A 14578-nucleotide genomic window follows, 5' to 3' on the forward strand; every position below is an offset into this window, starting at 1 on the left:
TATAACGCAAATACGTTGGTAAAATCGAAATTTTTATAGAATTATTCCAGAGTGATAAGGAAATCTATCCAAACAAATTCCAAAACCATTTTTAAATCTGATGTTTTGGGATATCAAAACATGTGTATAATGATAGTACTATCTATCGGTCGTCTGATTTTTTCCGTGCATAATTGTTAGCACTTGGTTTTCCAGATCACGTAGCGCGTGCCAATAACAAAAGGCATTTCCTAGTTCCGCTTCACTCCCCTTCCCTTTCCGCCCACCGCCCACCGGAAGAGTTTATCTCTGTTTTGGGGAGTTTCTCGATTCCCGCGATTCTGCGAAATGTCATGAGACACTTGCACACACACACTCTCTTTGTTGTCGTGGTGTGGTGACTGTGGGTCTGAGGTCTGAGTAGGTGTGTGCGGTTCTTCCCCTCTCGCTTCCACTCTCTACCTGACTTTGTCTAACCGCCAACGCTTTTGAGCCGGGCCAACATTCCAATCGGGTCGGATCGGATCGGGTCTAACCTTCAGGCAACTTGTCGCTCGAACCAAATATTGTCGCACAGCCAGAACCAGAATTTCGCTGGGGCACCGACTATGGAATACCCTTTCATGCATTTTGTGTATCTAAAAGGCTTTATCCATCACTAACTTTATTTACATTCTGTAGTCTTATAATACTTTAAAAAATATATTTTTTTTTATTTCACATAAAATCCGATCATAAGGTGCCTTAATATATTATTAAGAAAATCTTCAAACCAAAATAGACTAAATATTTTTTTAGATCTTAGAATAAAACTAAATTTTGTTGAAAGAGATTTCCCCGGATTATGGTTAGAGTGTTTAGCCTGGCTCTCTTCGAAATCTCCGATTCAGATTCGGACTGAGTTCGATTTCGATTGTTCGGACTGGGCTCTGTTTCTCTCTCTTCTCTTTGGCTCTCCGAAGTCGGACTTGAATGAATGGCCAGCAGATCCGACCGCAAAATGGAAAATGCCGATCTATGGCGGGCGAAGGGGGGATGTGTGGGGAGGGGTTTTGCGCCAAGAGGGAGCGGCGGCGATCGCCAATTTCAGCTAAAGCTATAGCTACGGCTACAGCTACAGCTAAGCAACAACAACTGAAAAGCGAATAACAAACGGCAAAGGCAAAAAGCCAATGGCAGCAGGTAGATCAGTTGTGAATCTGGCAACAAACCATTTGGCTGGGGCTGCTGCTCCAAAACAATAAAAAAACAAAAATTCCAACAAAAATAACAAAAACAACGCGATTTCAAACCGATTCGATCCTCTCTTCGGCTCCAAATGTGCGCGTCTGTGTGAGTGAGTGAGTGCCCATCGGATACGGATGCATTGATGTGCTTTTGCCGCATACCTTATAAATAATATAGCCCAAAATAATCCGAAAACCCATAAGAATCCGTTAGAAAACGCCCTTGCTAACCCAAAATTGCTTATCAATCAAGTATACGCCCATTTGGCACGTGATAACCTTCGAAGGATACCCTTTTCCCGCTCAAAAGAACCAAAAGCGCGTGTTCCCACTGCCCATTCGCGTCCAATCTGGCGCCCTATTGGCCTTTTTGAAAACATCTGTTTGCCCAGCTGCCCATGTGTGTATGTTGTGTTGGCTAATTGACCAACTCCCCTCTTGCCAAACACCTCTATTCACATCTCTTAAACTCTTTACTTGTTTGTTTTTCTTTTTCTTGTTTTTGTTAAGTGATCGATAATATGTGATGATCAGTTTCCAGTGTCAAGTGTTTAGAAAAACGAATCAGTTTGAAAAGTAACATTCACATACAAGTTTTCTTTTTATAAACGTTTGGAGATTCCAAGAATAATTTTTTTTCAAAAAGATTTTTCAAAATGTATGGATTTATGACACCTTTTTTTTCCGAGTGCCGCGTGACCTTGTGTAGCATCCTCATCGCGGGCTAAGATCAAACTAGAACATATCCGTATAAGTGCGAGTACGTGATACCGTTTATATGGTGCATATATAGCCAGCGGACGTGGGCTGTTTTTGCCATTAGCTGCACAAATCCGAACGATTCGAATGGAATCGAATCGATGACGAGGTTGCTTTCGTTACGATCGTCCCAATATGTTTTGCATATGATCAGTTAATCTAGCAGTGAAATATAGGGATAAAAGCTAAATTGTATCCAGTTTATTAATCTATATCATATATAAATGTCGTACAAATGTTAGGTTCATTGATAAATCCACTTCGTAATAGATATGTTACTAATTTGATCTAAAGAACGTGCCTATAAAAACACTCGTATTAGTTCGTTAATTAACTCATTCACCAAACTATCATATCGGCCATCTATTAGTTTTACTCAATGAAATCGAATCGAGTTCGATTGGTTCAAAGCGCCTTGAGGAGCGATCGTGTTAGGAATGCTGCACTGTGGTCACAGGTATGACAAACTGACAAGTACGACTTTATGTTTGCCACACAAACACAGATCGCGGTTCTATATTGTATATATATATATTAGCATTGTGTGGGTCGAAGAAAGAAAGAAAACAGCATCAAGAATGAGTTAAGTAAAGTCGCGCAAATAACTCGCTCATTTCGTCATTTTGAGCAGCTATCAATATTTGATATATGTCCAAATACACAGACATGGCTAAATCCATATGTTTGTAATATGTGAACATATGCAAATTGATTCGGAGATCTACACAGGGAAAAAAAGTGTGAATTCTTTTGACATTTTCAAGTTTTAAACGATTAAAGATTTTTATATGTGATATAAAACTTAAGGAATTTTCTTAGATTTTTATGGTATGATGATTACAAATTTATAATAAATAAATATTTTTCAAAACCCACTTTATAACCAATATAACAATTAAAAAATCAAACATTTATTATTACATCTTCCTTTTGAAATCAGTTTTTCTCTGTGCATTTAGACGGATCGCCTTGACGTCAAGCATCGTAAAATCCTCCGATTTTGTAGATTTGTTGACTCCAAACCCCGTTTGTGTGTCAACAGTATTATTGTGTTTAAATCTGTATGTTTCTGTTTCGGTTTCTTGTTAGGTTTTTGTTTGTGACTCTGTTTTTTGTTTCGAGAACGCTTGAGTTTCATTAACAGGCGGGGGCGGGTCGCCAGGCGAAGGCGTTCCAAATGCTTTGGCTTTGGCCAAAAACGAAAACTAAAACTCATTTTGACCAAATGCGTTCAAAACTATGCGGCGAAACAGCGAGTGGGCAGTTCTCCGCCAGTTCAAAGTTGTTTGAGAGCAGCAATTATCCAAATGATCAGCCGATGCTAAAGATCGCAGAAGTGGAGAACCCAAAATCCGAGTCAAGGAGATGACAAAAAAAAAAATTGATCCTTAGATTAATCTAGCAAATCGGGGATTTTTCCTAAACATATTAAAAAAAATGTTTTTATATTAAACCTAAAGGGAAAAATGAATTCCGAGCCTAAGAACTAAGCATAAAGTCAAGGAGATTATTAATCTGTAGATTCTATAGATCTTTGATAGCCTAACGAAATACAATCGAATATACGAAAATTGTTTAGCCTCAATCATTACAACTATAAATGTTATTAAAAAGTTCGCAGGTAAATAAAAACCGTAGCTTCAATAATAAACCACTTAACACCTTTTTATCTTTATAATTTGCTGGGGGTGATTGATCGGAGAAGTACAATATTAAAATGGCAAGCTCTGGGAACGACAGGAATTATAGTCCTTAGGCAAGCATAGATTTTTACAATGGTTAAATTAACAAGGATGAAGCTAACATTGGCAAGTCCTGCCGTTAAAACCATGCCAAGTTTAAATTATTTGATCTATCTTTTCTCTATTTCTCAAGCTTATTCGGAAAACACGTTAAAATCTATTACATAAAACTTTTAAAATCATAATTTTTATAAATCATTCGGGATTGTCATTATACTATCAGGTGACTCCATCTTTCGGATTCAGTGGCGCTTATGAGAAATTCAAAATTAAAGTATACTTTTAGCCGCACAGAATCAGGTTTGAGTCTCGGCTAAGCGAAGACGAAAACCAATGCATTCAAAAAGCTACAATATTCTGTTTAACTAAAGTATTTCACGAAAATACAACAACTAAATCTAAAAAAAATAATATTATATTAATAAAATAAATTCTAGGTGTGGACATTTTAATTTGCAATGTTACCAAAACCCTTTATTTATGTCCCACAGAAAATAAACGAGGAGGTTAAACATAAACAACGTCAACGAGAAGAAATCGAAATATATTCGAATATATTTATGTGAAAAATCTGAAAAAAACGCTATGGCTTTAAGCAAAACCATCAAATCAAAAGCTGGCGCCAAAGACGAACAAAACGAACTGGTGAGTGCTAGATGGAACCCCTTAAACCACCCAATGCCCACCCCTTTAACCCACATGCAACTTACAATCACATTACTTACAGTTGCGGTCAAAATTATAGTGAATTTTTTAAATATAAAAAAATGAAGTTTGTTATATTGGTTCATAAATAAATAAAATGAAAAGTATTCGATTTTTCTAAATATTAAGGATATATATTTTGTATATATTTAATAAATTTATTCAAAAGTTAAATTTTGTAGAAAAAATTCTGAAAAAGGTGTCTGAAAGTATGCAAACATATATAATATAATACAGCATACTTTTCGACACCTTTAAAAATGCTTCTTTTCACATTATTCCGTATGAGAACTTCCTTTTTTATCATCTTCATAAGAAATTCAATTTGAAAAAATTCCACCATTATTTTGACCGCAATTGTACCCCCCGTTTGGCTGGAAATGTACTCACATTCGGGCCACGTTAATCGCGTAAGGTGGCTCAGGCAAAGTAAAGCTCGCCGAGCGGGCAAAAACAATGAATGGCTGCTGGCGTCGACGTCGGCAGCGACTGCGGCGGCGACTGAGGCCAAAAATACAACAAAAAAAATACAGAAATAAAAAAAGTTTTTCAGCTCAGGTGTAACAAACTAACGGTGCAGTTACCGACGGCCAGCAGTCGCAGACGCGCCATCGAACACGCCGCTCGCGATCGCGCTCTCCATTCGGATTTTCCATTTTTCATTTTCCATTTTCCGTTTCTCGGTTTTCCAGCGTTTTTCGTTTTTCGCTTTTCCGTTTCGGTTTCCATTTCGTTGGCGCTTCATTTAACACAACCGCTTAAATTGAAAGGCCCGCGGAATCGATCTAAATTTAATTGTATTCGTATTCTGTTTTATTGTTTTTTTGTTTGTTCATTGTCGCGTTGCACTTGACTTTTTTTGTTCGTGTGGTTTTTTGCACTAATTGCCTGAATGGCAAAGGCAAAGTGCAAAGTGTGACAGTGCAAGAGATAAAGAGTGAGCGAGATAGATAGAGAGAAGGGTGAGCAGGGGGTTCAATTACACTCGGGGAAAAAATACCTGCCAAAGAACTTGTTCTTAAGTCGGCATACCAAGTATTTTGGCTATAAAATTCTGTAGATATGAAAGTTCAAGGGATCTATGAGCGAATTATAAATATAGAAAAGGTCTCAAGAACTTGATATCATAGATATCTTAACACAATGTAAAATGTTAGTTTGTTCTAAAACTAAAAGAAAGTAAACTAGAGTTTTTAAATTCTTAATAGGCAAGAAGTGCTGAATGAGATCTGGGATCTTCAAAACACCACGATTTAATCCTCAATTTTTAAATAATAATATTAAAAGCATCTAATACAGGTTAGATTAATAGTTTTTAGTGAGTACCGGCTTAGGTTAAATCTCAAGAAACCCAGTTAAAGAAACTGGGCCAACGAATTTGGAAAAATAGATTATGGTAAATAACTAGGCATCGAATTTCTCCCCTCGTTAAAAAGCGATACTTTTTGTGCTGTGCAGAATATATAGAGATATATATTTTTATGCGACCCATTCCCATTCCCGTTGAAAGATCGCGGCCCAAGTGGCGTATACGTGCAAAAAATTAATCATTAACTCGGGCTTTTTGCTTCGTCGTTCGTTTCGTATATTTTCGCTTCGTTTTGCTGCCCCATTCGTTGTCGTGACATTTGTTGTTGTTGTTCGGCTGCATATTTGCCAAACAATTTAGTTTGTACTTCTATTTTGTTGCCATTTTGTTGATCTTTGCGTGTTGCATCATCGAACCCACATGGCCCATCGCGTATACGCAATGTTGGCCCAGGAAATTAGTTCTATGTAATATTGGTGCAATATATTGCAACTTTGTTGCCCCCTCCACTACACCCCTGCATTACTTGCTCCCCCTACCCCCCTTTCAAGGGGCCACGTAAATATTTTCCCACCATTAAGAGACCCCCAAAGTCCGAGAGATCAGGCAATATAACAACAAGGCCTGAGAAACACTCACATATAACAACAAATCAAAGCCTGCACACAAAGTGTTGGACAGTGCACAGAGAACAAAAAAGGGCGATTTCAATATGTTTATGATTATTTTTAGTTTCGATTTTTAAATTAAAAAATTATACAAGAAATATTTAAACAGGGAAAAATCGTATTAAATCAAAATATATTTGGTTGAAGTCTTCAAAATACTTTAAACTATATCTTTGAATAAAAAAAATCATAAAAAATATTTTAACCGGGTTAATCCTATAAAATCTAAATATATTTGGTTGAGGTCTTCAAAAAAATTTCAAATGCCTTTTGTATCTCCCTTAAAAATACCTTAAGAAATGATATGACCCGTAACTCATTGTAAATCTTTGAAATTAATTAATAACACCTTAGTTTTCTCAGTGTATGGACTTATAAAGGGGGTTGAGTGAAGTGTTGTTTGCGGGTGGGGGTGGGGTTTTTCACTAGCACCCACAACTAATGCAGTTGTTGTTGTTTTCTCTACTGCCATTATTATTATTGTTGTCTTTGTTGTTGTTGGCTGTTAGTTTTCTGTTAGTTTGCTGGTTATGTGTGGCTGAGTTTTGTTTGCCTCGTTGTTTATTGTTGTTTCTGAGCCATGTTCAACTTGTTTGTCCGTCTGTGGTTGTTGTGGGTGAACTATTTAAGATTTTTTCCCGCTCTTCTAAAAGGAGAAACACTTTTTTTCTTTTGGCCTGTCTTGCGTTTTTTTAGACAGCAGCCACAATTCAATGTCTTTGTATGGCCAAAAGGCGTGAATTAAATGCAACTACAACGTGCCGGTGGGAAAAGGGGTTTTGGGAGGAGGGGCAGGGGCAGGGGGGTTTTTTGGGGACTGGGGGATTGGCTGGGAGTTGTTTTCGGATACCTATTCGTCGTTGACCAGTGCGTGACTTGTGGGCTCGGCTGCAACTTGTGTTGTTGCTGCTCAGATCGCTCAGCTCGAAGCCTTCATACATGAAGTTGCTGCCGTAGCACAGGAAAAAAAAGACACAATTAATTTAAATTTTATTATAAAGTTAAAACCAATTTTCATTTACAAGTAAGGGTTTTTACCAAGGATTTGAGTGATTCCTGTGCCTTAAATTAATTCTTGGTCACACTACGTGACCAGTGTGACCATGTTTCCCATCCAATAATGCAATTATTTCATTTATTAGCAAATCTTCTTGTGCTTTTCTCAGTGTTTGGCTGCTGTTGCTGTTTTGGGTCAAGTAAAAGGCATTGCGATTGCATTAGGAATTGTCAAAGTTTGCCAAAGCTGCGACTCCAAACTCCAAAACTCCAGCTAAGCTCCCCCCGAAAACAAGCGAGATTTTTCAATGGGGTGACTCATGGCTGGGCGTGACGATCCACCAACCCCACCCCCATCCAATTTTTTTTAAGCCCAAGTAAGCCTGTGACAAAAGAGGAGGCATCGCCTTAAGCGGCATTCAGACAAACCGAACACAGAAGCTTCTCTTCCATATTTTAAAGCCGCTTGGCTACCATCGATTCCCTTTTACAAAACAACAAATCGATTTGACCGGAAGCAATTACAAAAATGGCCAAATTGCAGCACAATTAAGAGACTGTGTGTGTGTTGTTGTGGCGGCCTGACGTCATCGCCGTCAATCGTCCGCTAAAAATCTAAAAAAAATAGCGAAAATCAGCCAGTCAACCCGGTCGAAATTTATTGTTCGTTCGCCTAATTATCGATTCAAGAATCGTTTTCTCGCACCAACGAATTTGTGAGCGGCCTCTGTGAGAGAGATTCTTGGCGTCTGGGTCACATCCGTAGGAAGCATCGGAAATTTGGCAGATATTTAGTTTGCTATCTCTAAAATGATGGTTAAAAACGGGCTATAACAGTTAGTATTTGAATATTTTATAGCCCTCAGAGGAAACTCATAGATAGAATCTCGTAATGATAAAGAAATTGGGTTGACAATTATTATTTTTAAATTTTTTATTTCTGAGTGAATTTTAATCCAGCCAGATATTTTTGGTGTCTATATTCCCCAATACAGAAACTGCAATCAGAGAGGGCAACAACATTTTCACAGGCCACATAGCCCCATGTAGTTGTTGTTGTTTTTGTTGCCCTGGGTCTGGTGATCTGACCTTTGGCCGCCTTTTGAGAGCCCAGTTAATTCCAAAGTGAGCCCAAAAGTTTGTTTTGTCCGAATTTCCACTTCCATTTTCCATTTCACCGCCTTGAACTGTGCACGTTGCCCTTTTGGGTTTTCGGCCTGTATTTTGGTTTTGTTGTCCAAACTAAATAAAGAGAAACAAAATAGAAATATGATGGGTGGAATCGACTCTGTGTACAAAAGCAGATATCTTGGCTCAAATACCAGATCCATTTATGGCCCTTAGTCTCGGCGGCTTAATGAGCTCGCAGAACCGTTCTGAACTTAACGCTTGGCGAACTTAACGCCCACTGAAAAGCAGGGAGGAGTACTAACTATCCAGAAACCGAATATGAATATGATTATGAATGGAAAATAAACAATAGCACGTCTAAAAATTATTGTGCTCTCGGATTTAAAGCTGGTTCCTAATTTCCTTACAGTTGATATGAAACAAAGATTATAAGGGTTAACCTAGGGTTAAACTAGGGTTAAGTTAGGGTTAATTTTTGACTTTAGGTAGAATTTTAGAGTCTAATTTAAAGCTGGATCCTAACTTTCTTACAGTTAATATTAAGCCAAGATGGTAAGGGTTAGCCTGGGGTTAAACTAGGGTTAAATCTTAAATTATGTAGATTTTTAGAGTCAAAAATTGAACCAGGGTCTTGATTCTCCTGTCTATTTCGCCATTCTTCATCTCTTATCTCTTCGCGCGCTGGGTTCCCTTGACTTTCGATTCAGAATCCGGGCTTAATCATCGCAAGCTGGAGCCGTGAATCGCGCTCTGCGATGTGGTGCGAGCTCTGGACTTGCCGCCGAGCAATACCACAAACTGGAGCGATTGGAACTGGAAGCGGGAGTGGAATCGGAACGGGAACTGGGCGGAGAACTGGAGGGCAGGAGGTGCATGAGGAGGGCGAGCAGATGTAGTCGGCAGTTAAAGCAGAGCCACCGTTGCCACCGCCACCGCGTCAGATGATCGAATGGTGGTGATCCTCCTACTGTCGCCATGCACTTGCAGCCGCAGCAGCAGCAGCAGCCACGCCCACGAACCCGCCCACGCACCACCCAAGCATCATCAGCACCACCAACAAGCACTCCAACCACCAGAACCACCACAAGCCAATAGTGGAGATTCCCGGAGCAGCAATGAATCTTCATCGGCATCCACGGGCGACACAGCCATTCCGGCTGGATATCTGCAGTTGCACCACCAGAAACAGAAAGAGAAACAAAAGGATCAGCAGGATCAGCATTACCCCCAGCAACCTAGTCATAGTCATAGCACCACAGCACCACCACTGCCCAAGGTTTTTGGCCATGGAAGATGGTTGCCCCTGCAACCGCCTGCGAATGCCGTGCCCAAGCCACCGCGCACCCATGGATTGGGCATCCATTGGCCATCGAACGTTTATGCCCCTGCCCCAAATCAACCGATCATCTTCCGCGTCCAATCGTCACTGCCCAACGGGAGCTTTACTAACGCCACAACCACCACCACCAGCACCACTGACTACGTGCGTCACGTGACCCGCGTTAACTTCTACGACATTGATACTTCGCAGGTCGAATTCGAGCCCAAAGATGACGAGGAGAGCAACGAGGCCACGGCAAGCAATTGCGATACAGAAGCTATAACCAAAGAAGGTGAGTTCATTAACTAGATCCTAGATTCTGGCTAACCAGAGGTTAAAATTTAACTTTCAATAGCCTTATAAGTTTTTATCAGTAAAAAGGTCCCAAGAATTCGAGGAACCACGGGTTAAAAATAACCTCTCTTTATATTTCGTGGTATGCAAAATGGATAACCGGGGGTTAATCTTCAGATTAAACAATGGAATTAGCTGTACATTCTATATATAACATCGAAACCATAAATATCCTTTTAAAAATAAGTATTTATTAGAAAGAATTTAAATAACCAGAGGTTAAATAAATAACCGCAGGTTAAGACTAATCTGGTTGATAATCTTAGATTTTAAATAAATCACACATTCTTAGGCAAGAAAGGCAGTTAGATTAACTATCAGATCGCTGTGATCAGATCCCCAGTGACGAAGTGGGTTTGACAGTTCATGTCAAGACAGTGATCAGTCGGAGTGTTCTGAACTTGATTGCTTCCACAGATCGTGGGTGAGCCAATCAAGTGACATCATCATCATCATTGGCATGTCCAAGCCTTCAAACATTGGCCAACAAATTGCCACCAGCGTGAGATCACAGTGAGTTCTCCTCGCACACGATGATATATTGATGGATGGGTGTAGATACCAGTGGATTGACATCGTCACTGGATTACTCACTCGATTATCGATTGCGGATTTGTTGTGCAATAGTAGATTTGTATTTTAATTGCACCCCAAAGAATTGACCTCTCACACATTAAGTATACGACCCGATGGCCACAGAAGATGAGAAATGAAAGCGAAAGCTATGTGTAAATGTGATTCCGATCCATTTCCATTTCCATATTCATAATTCATAATTCCGCAGCTAATCCCAAATTCCTTTCGCTCCCTGCCTTTTCAATTATATACATATACCACCCGCGGAAATCATAGAAAGTTTTGATTTAATTATGTGATTAACATAACACAAAGGCGCCACTGCCAGCAGCAGCAACTTGCAACTGGCAACTTGCAACAATAAGTCGATTACTTGCGGCAATCTGAAAAATGTATGCACAACAACCGTAAAAAACGTGTAAAAATTAGAAATAACAAGCGGCTAACAACAAAATGCAAATGCATGGAAGACTGCCAACTGAATTGCTGGAAAAATGATCCAAGGAAAATGTGTGTTGCTGCAAAAGCAAAAGATTTCCCACGTTAGCGAATCATTAAAAATCAACTCGCAAGGCAACTTGACAAGCCATATGCAAAAATGGGAGGAAAAGCGGTGGAAAAATTACAATAATTGGTGCACCACCTCGCGACACCACCCTCTGCTTTTGGTTTCCATTTTTATTTTTATTGCAAAGGAAGTATCTGCTTAGCTGCACCAAGAAAAGTGGGGAAAATATACAAAAAATATGAAAATATATGGGTAATTTTTGGAGGTCAACTTGGCCCAATTCCTTTCAAAAATATCTCTTTAAATCCATTTCCAAAAATTAAAAATATAAATTACATATATGTGCAGGGGTTTTTCTATGATTTTAGGGATATTTTTCCTGTGTGTTTAAATTTTAAGGATATTTCCTAAATGTTCGGGACATTTTGTTACATTTTAGCGGTTTTTCTAGATTTTAGGGATGTTTCCTAAATGTTAAGGATGTTTTGTTCAATTTTTAGGGATTTTTTTTTACAGTTTCAGGGATATTTTTCCTCTGTGTTTTCCTTAGTTTTTTCCATTTTTTTTCTGGGTGTGGCTAGTGACAAGTGCTCGGGGGGCCATAAAATCGAAATCGCGATCGACTGGGGAGGGGGGAATCGGTTGACAGGCCATAATCGATACCACAATTAGTTCAAGTGCTGATCGGAGCCAGAGATGTAATGCAATATAGCTGGGGTGCTGTGGAAAGACCTGCAGACAGATCAGATCGGTGGAAATGCGAGGAAATCGCTGGAAATCGGCTGAAATCGAAATCGAGGCTTGTTAAGTGGGCGTGGCGGGGTAACATAAATTCACATTAGCGTCAAGAGCCCAAGCGCAATCGATTGAAGCGAATCGGTTTTGGTTCGGTTTTTTTTTCTTCTTTTTTTCTTAGGATCGAAACAATGGCAAACGAAACCGAGAATGCAATTGCACCCGATATCCAACCTGCTGAAAAGAGCCCCTTATTTATTTTTTTTAATTTTCCTGGCCACATTTTCCTACGATTTTCCTCTTCGTCTTGTGCCGTTTGTTTGCTTAATTGTGATTGTTGTTGTCGATGTTGTAGTTATTGTTATTGTTGCTATTTATGAAGTGGTTGACTGCCCTGATGGAAGGGAAAAAGGGGTGGAGGGGTTGAGGGGGTAGGAAAAACTGAACCAGCAGCAGTTGCAACAATGCGGATATGTATATGTATTTAGTATGCGCAAATGATAAAGATAAACAGTCTGGTCAGGCAAAAATAGTCGAACAATAGACAAAGGCTTACAGTGGCTCCTCTTTAAAAACGAAATGTTAAAAAAAAAAGTTTAAAACATTTAAAGAACAAAACTTATTACTTAATAAGTGTTCTGTTTTAAAATTGGCAACAAAAATCCTATAAAATAATTTATAAAATTTCGGATTTGTTAAAAAGAAACACGTCGCGGTCAAATCGATATGCGCATGGTAAATTTCTGGCATATCGCTTTAACCGCGCTTAAAATTACATTTCGAGCATATCAAGTCAAAACTGATACCACATAACGTAAAATCGATCATCGTTTTATATCAAGTTTTTTTCTTGGGTGTATAATATTTTATTATATCTCTAAGCTACCCTTTTTTTTGCCACTGTAGGCAGGCCACACTGTAGTTCGATCGACTGCCCAGCGGACTGCAATTGCGGGCTCGAATTCGAAGCAAGTCGCGGACTTAGATTCAGATTCCAATTCAGATTCAGATTCAGACAGACGCCAGACAACGCGACGTCTCGTTTCGGTTTCTGCCGTTTTTTCTGCCTCTGCCGCTGCCGCTGCCACTGCAAATGCAGATAGATTATATAAGCGACCTTTAATGGTCCAGCGATCTCAATGCAGCCGAGATTCAGATGGGGAAATGGAAATGAAAATGCTTGGAGATGGATATATAGAGTGGAGCCCAGGCACTCGTGGAGCGAAAAAAAAACCCTGCCCCGCTTCCACCCAAAAGATGTAGGAAAAAAAAGCAGCAGGGAAATCACGCCGGCCAGTTTGTCGGATGTCCGTGCTCGGAGCTCTCGGCTCTCAACTCCCAGATCGCTTGGGGTTTCGGTACAGGTTGCCCAACAAAAGAGTTAGTGCTGCTACCCTGAATAATGCTTAATTTTTTACTTAAAAAATATATAATTTTTTTATAGATTTTTTTTTGTGATTTATTAAAGATGGCTTAAGCTATAAGAAGGACCAAAAAAGTTTATGCTTAAAAGTTTATTATGAACTAATAGAATTAACCAATTTTTCCTTCTTGAATTTTCAAAATATATAAATTATTTGTATTATTTGTAAACAAAATTATATATATATATTTTCTTTCCCTAGTTTTTTTCTCTTTGATTTATAGTCTTAAAACCATGTGAAACTAAATCAGTATTGCAAGTTTTTTTTTGAAAAAGAAACAAAAAGTTTGCAATGTAAAAAACGTGCCAAGTTGTAGGTTCATTTTTTGTCATTTCCTTTTTTTTCCTCCTAATTTAACTATAGCTTTTTTCTTAGAAAAAAGTAACCCGACAGCACTGGGAGGTATAGAGCACAGTTAGCCGAGAGACCAACTTGGTCTTACGGTTACGTAATTTGGCGAGCAGCTCGAATGCGCTGGAGCGCTTCACGCCCCCTTACGCCCCTTTGGGCCCCCCACCCTACCGACTTCTTTTGTTAGAAGTGGCGGAGTAGATCTCAAAATGGGCATTATCCACATGCAAATGAGGCATCTTGGGCAGTTGGCTCTGTTGCAATTGGTGCCAAAAAATAAAAGCAGTTGCCATTAGGCAACATCTTGTCCTGTCTGCAAAATAGTTAGCTTAGCGCTGAACAAAAAACCCGGCTTATAAGAGCTTTGATTTTGGTCTAAACCCAAGCTTGATATTGCCAATTTTGTGTCTTTTGTAGCCGTCTTTTGGGGATGCAGCCAAAAATATGGGGAAAGCTTTGAAAAATTTGTGTGTTTTATTCGAAAAATTATGTTGAATACTGTAAACTAAAATTGGGTTAAATTTAATATTATAGTACTATTATTTATATTTAAATTAGTTATTAAAATAATATTGAAAAATACTTAATTTCCATCGTAAACCCATTTCAGAGGAGTGGATAACGAAGCGCAAGACCGAACTCACAACTACCAGACAGATCGAAACGAGAGTAAAGCGAAATGTGAAGCTGCAGGATGGCAAGGTGATCGAGGATTCGGGACCCATTGTGTCCACAAACACGACCGAGGACACCGATAAGCAGGAGACGGAAACCACTGAGGTGAGTTTATTTTA

General features: G+C 39.1%; 1 protein-coding gene across 7 annotated transcripts in view; it reads left to right on the top strand.

Moving 5' to 3' along the window:
- The window catches only part of chas (chascon), a 29923-nt gene that overhangs the window by 294 nt on the left and 15051 nt on the right, over window positions 1–14578 (top strand). For 2 of the 7 annotated variants that reach the window (XM_017140591.3, XM_017140595.3), the window contains exons 1-4: window positions 1163–1319; window positions 4198–4351; window positions 10047–10128; window positions 14395–14564. In XM_017140591.3, the coding sequence (XP_016996080.2) occupies window positions 4292–4351; window positions 10047–10128; window positions 14395–14564 (312 nt within the window). In that variant the 5' untranslated portion in view covers window positions 1163–1319; window positions 4198–4291. Of the gene's footprint in view, window positions 1–1162; window positions 1320–4197; window positions 4352–4995; window positions 5374–9222; window positions 10129–14394; window positions 14565–14578 lie in introns of those variants that run through there. The other 5 variants (XM_017140592.3, XM_017140594.3, XM_070219239.1 and 2 more) reach the window with 5 other exon arrangements.

The sequence above is a fragment of the Drosophila takahashii genome, chromosome X (genome assembly GCF_030179915.1).
Source record: "Drosophila takahashii strain IR98-3 E-12201 chromosome X, DtakHiC1v2, whole genome shotgun sequence".
In the NCBI taxonomy this organism is placed as follows: domain Eukaryota; kingdom Metazoa; phylum Arthropoda; class Insecta; order Diptera; family Drosophilidae; genus Drosophila; species Drosophila takahashii.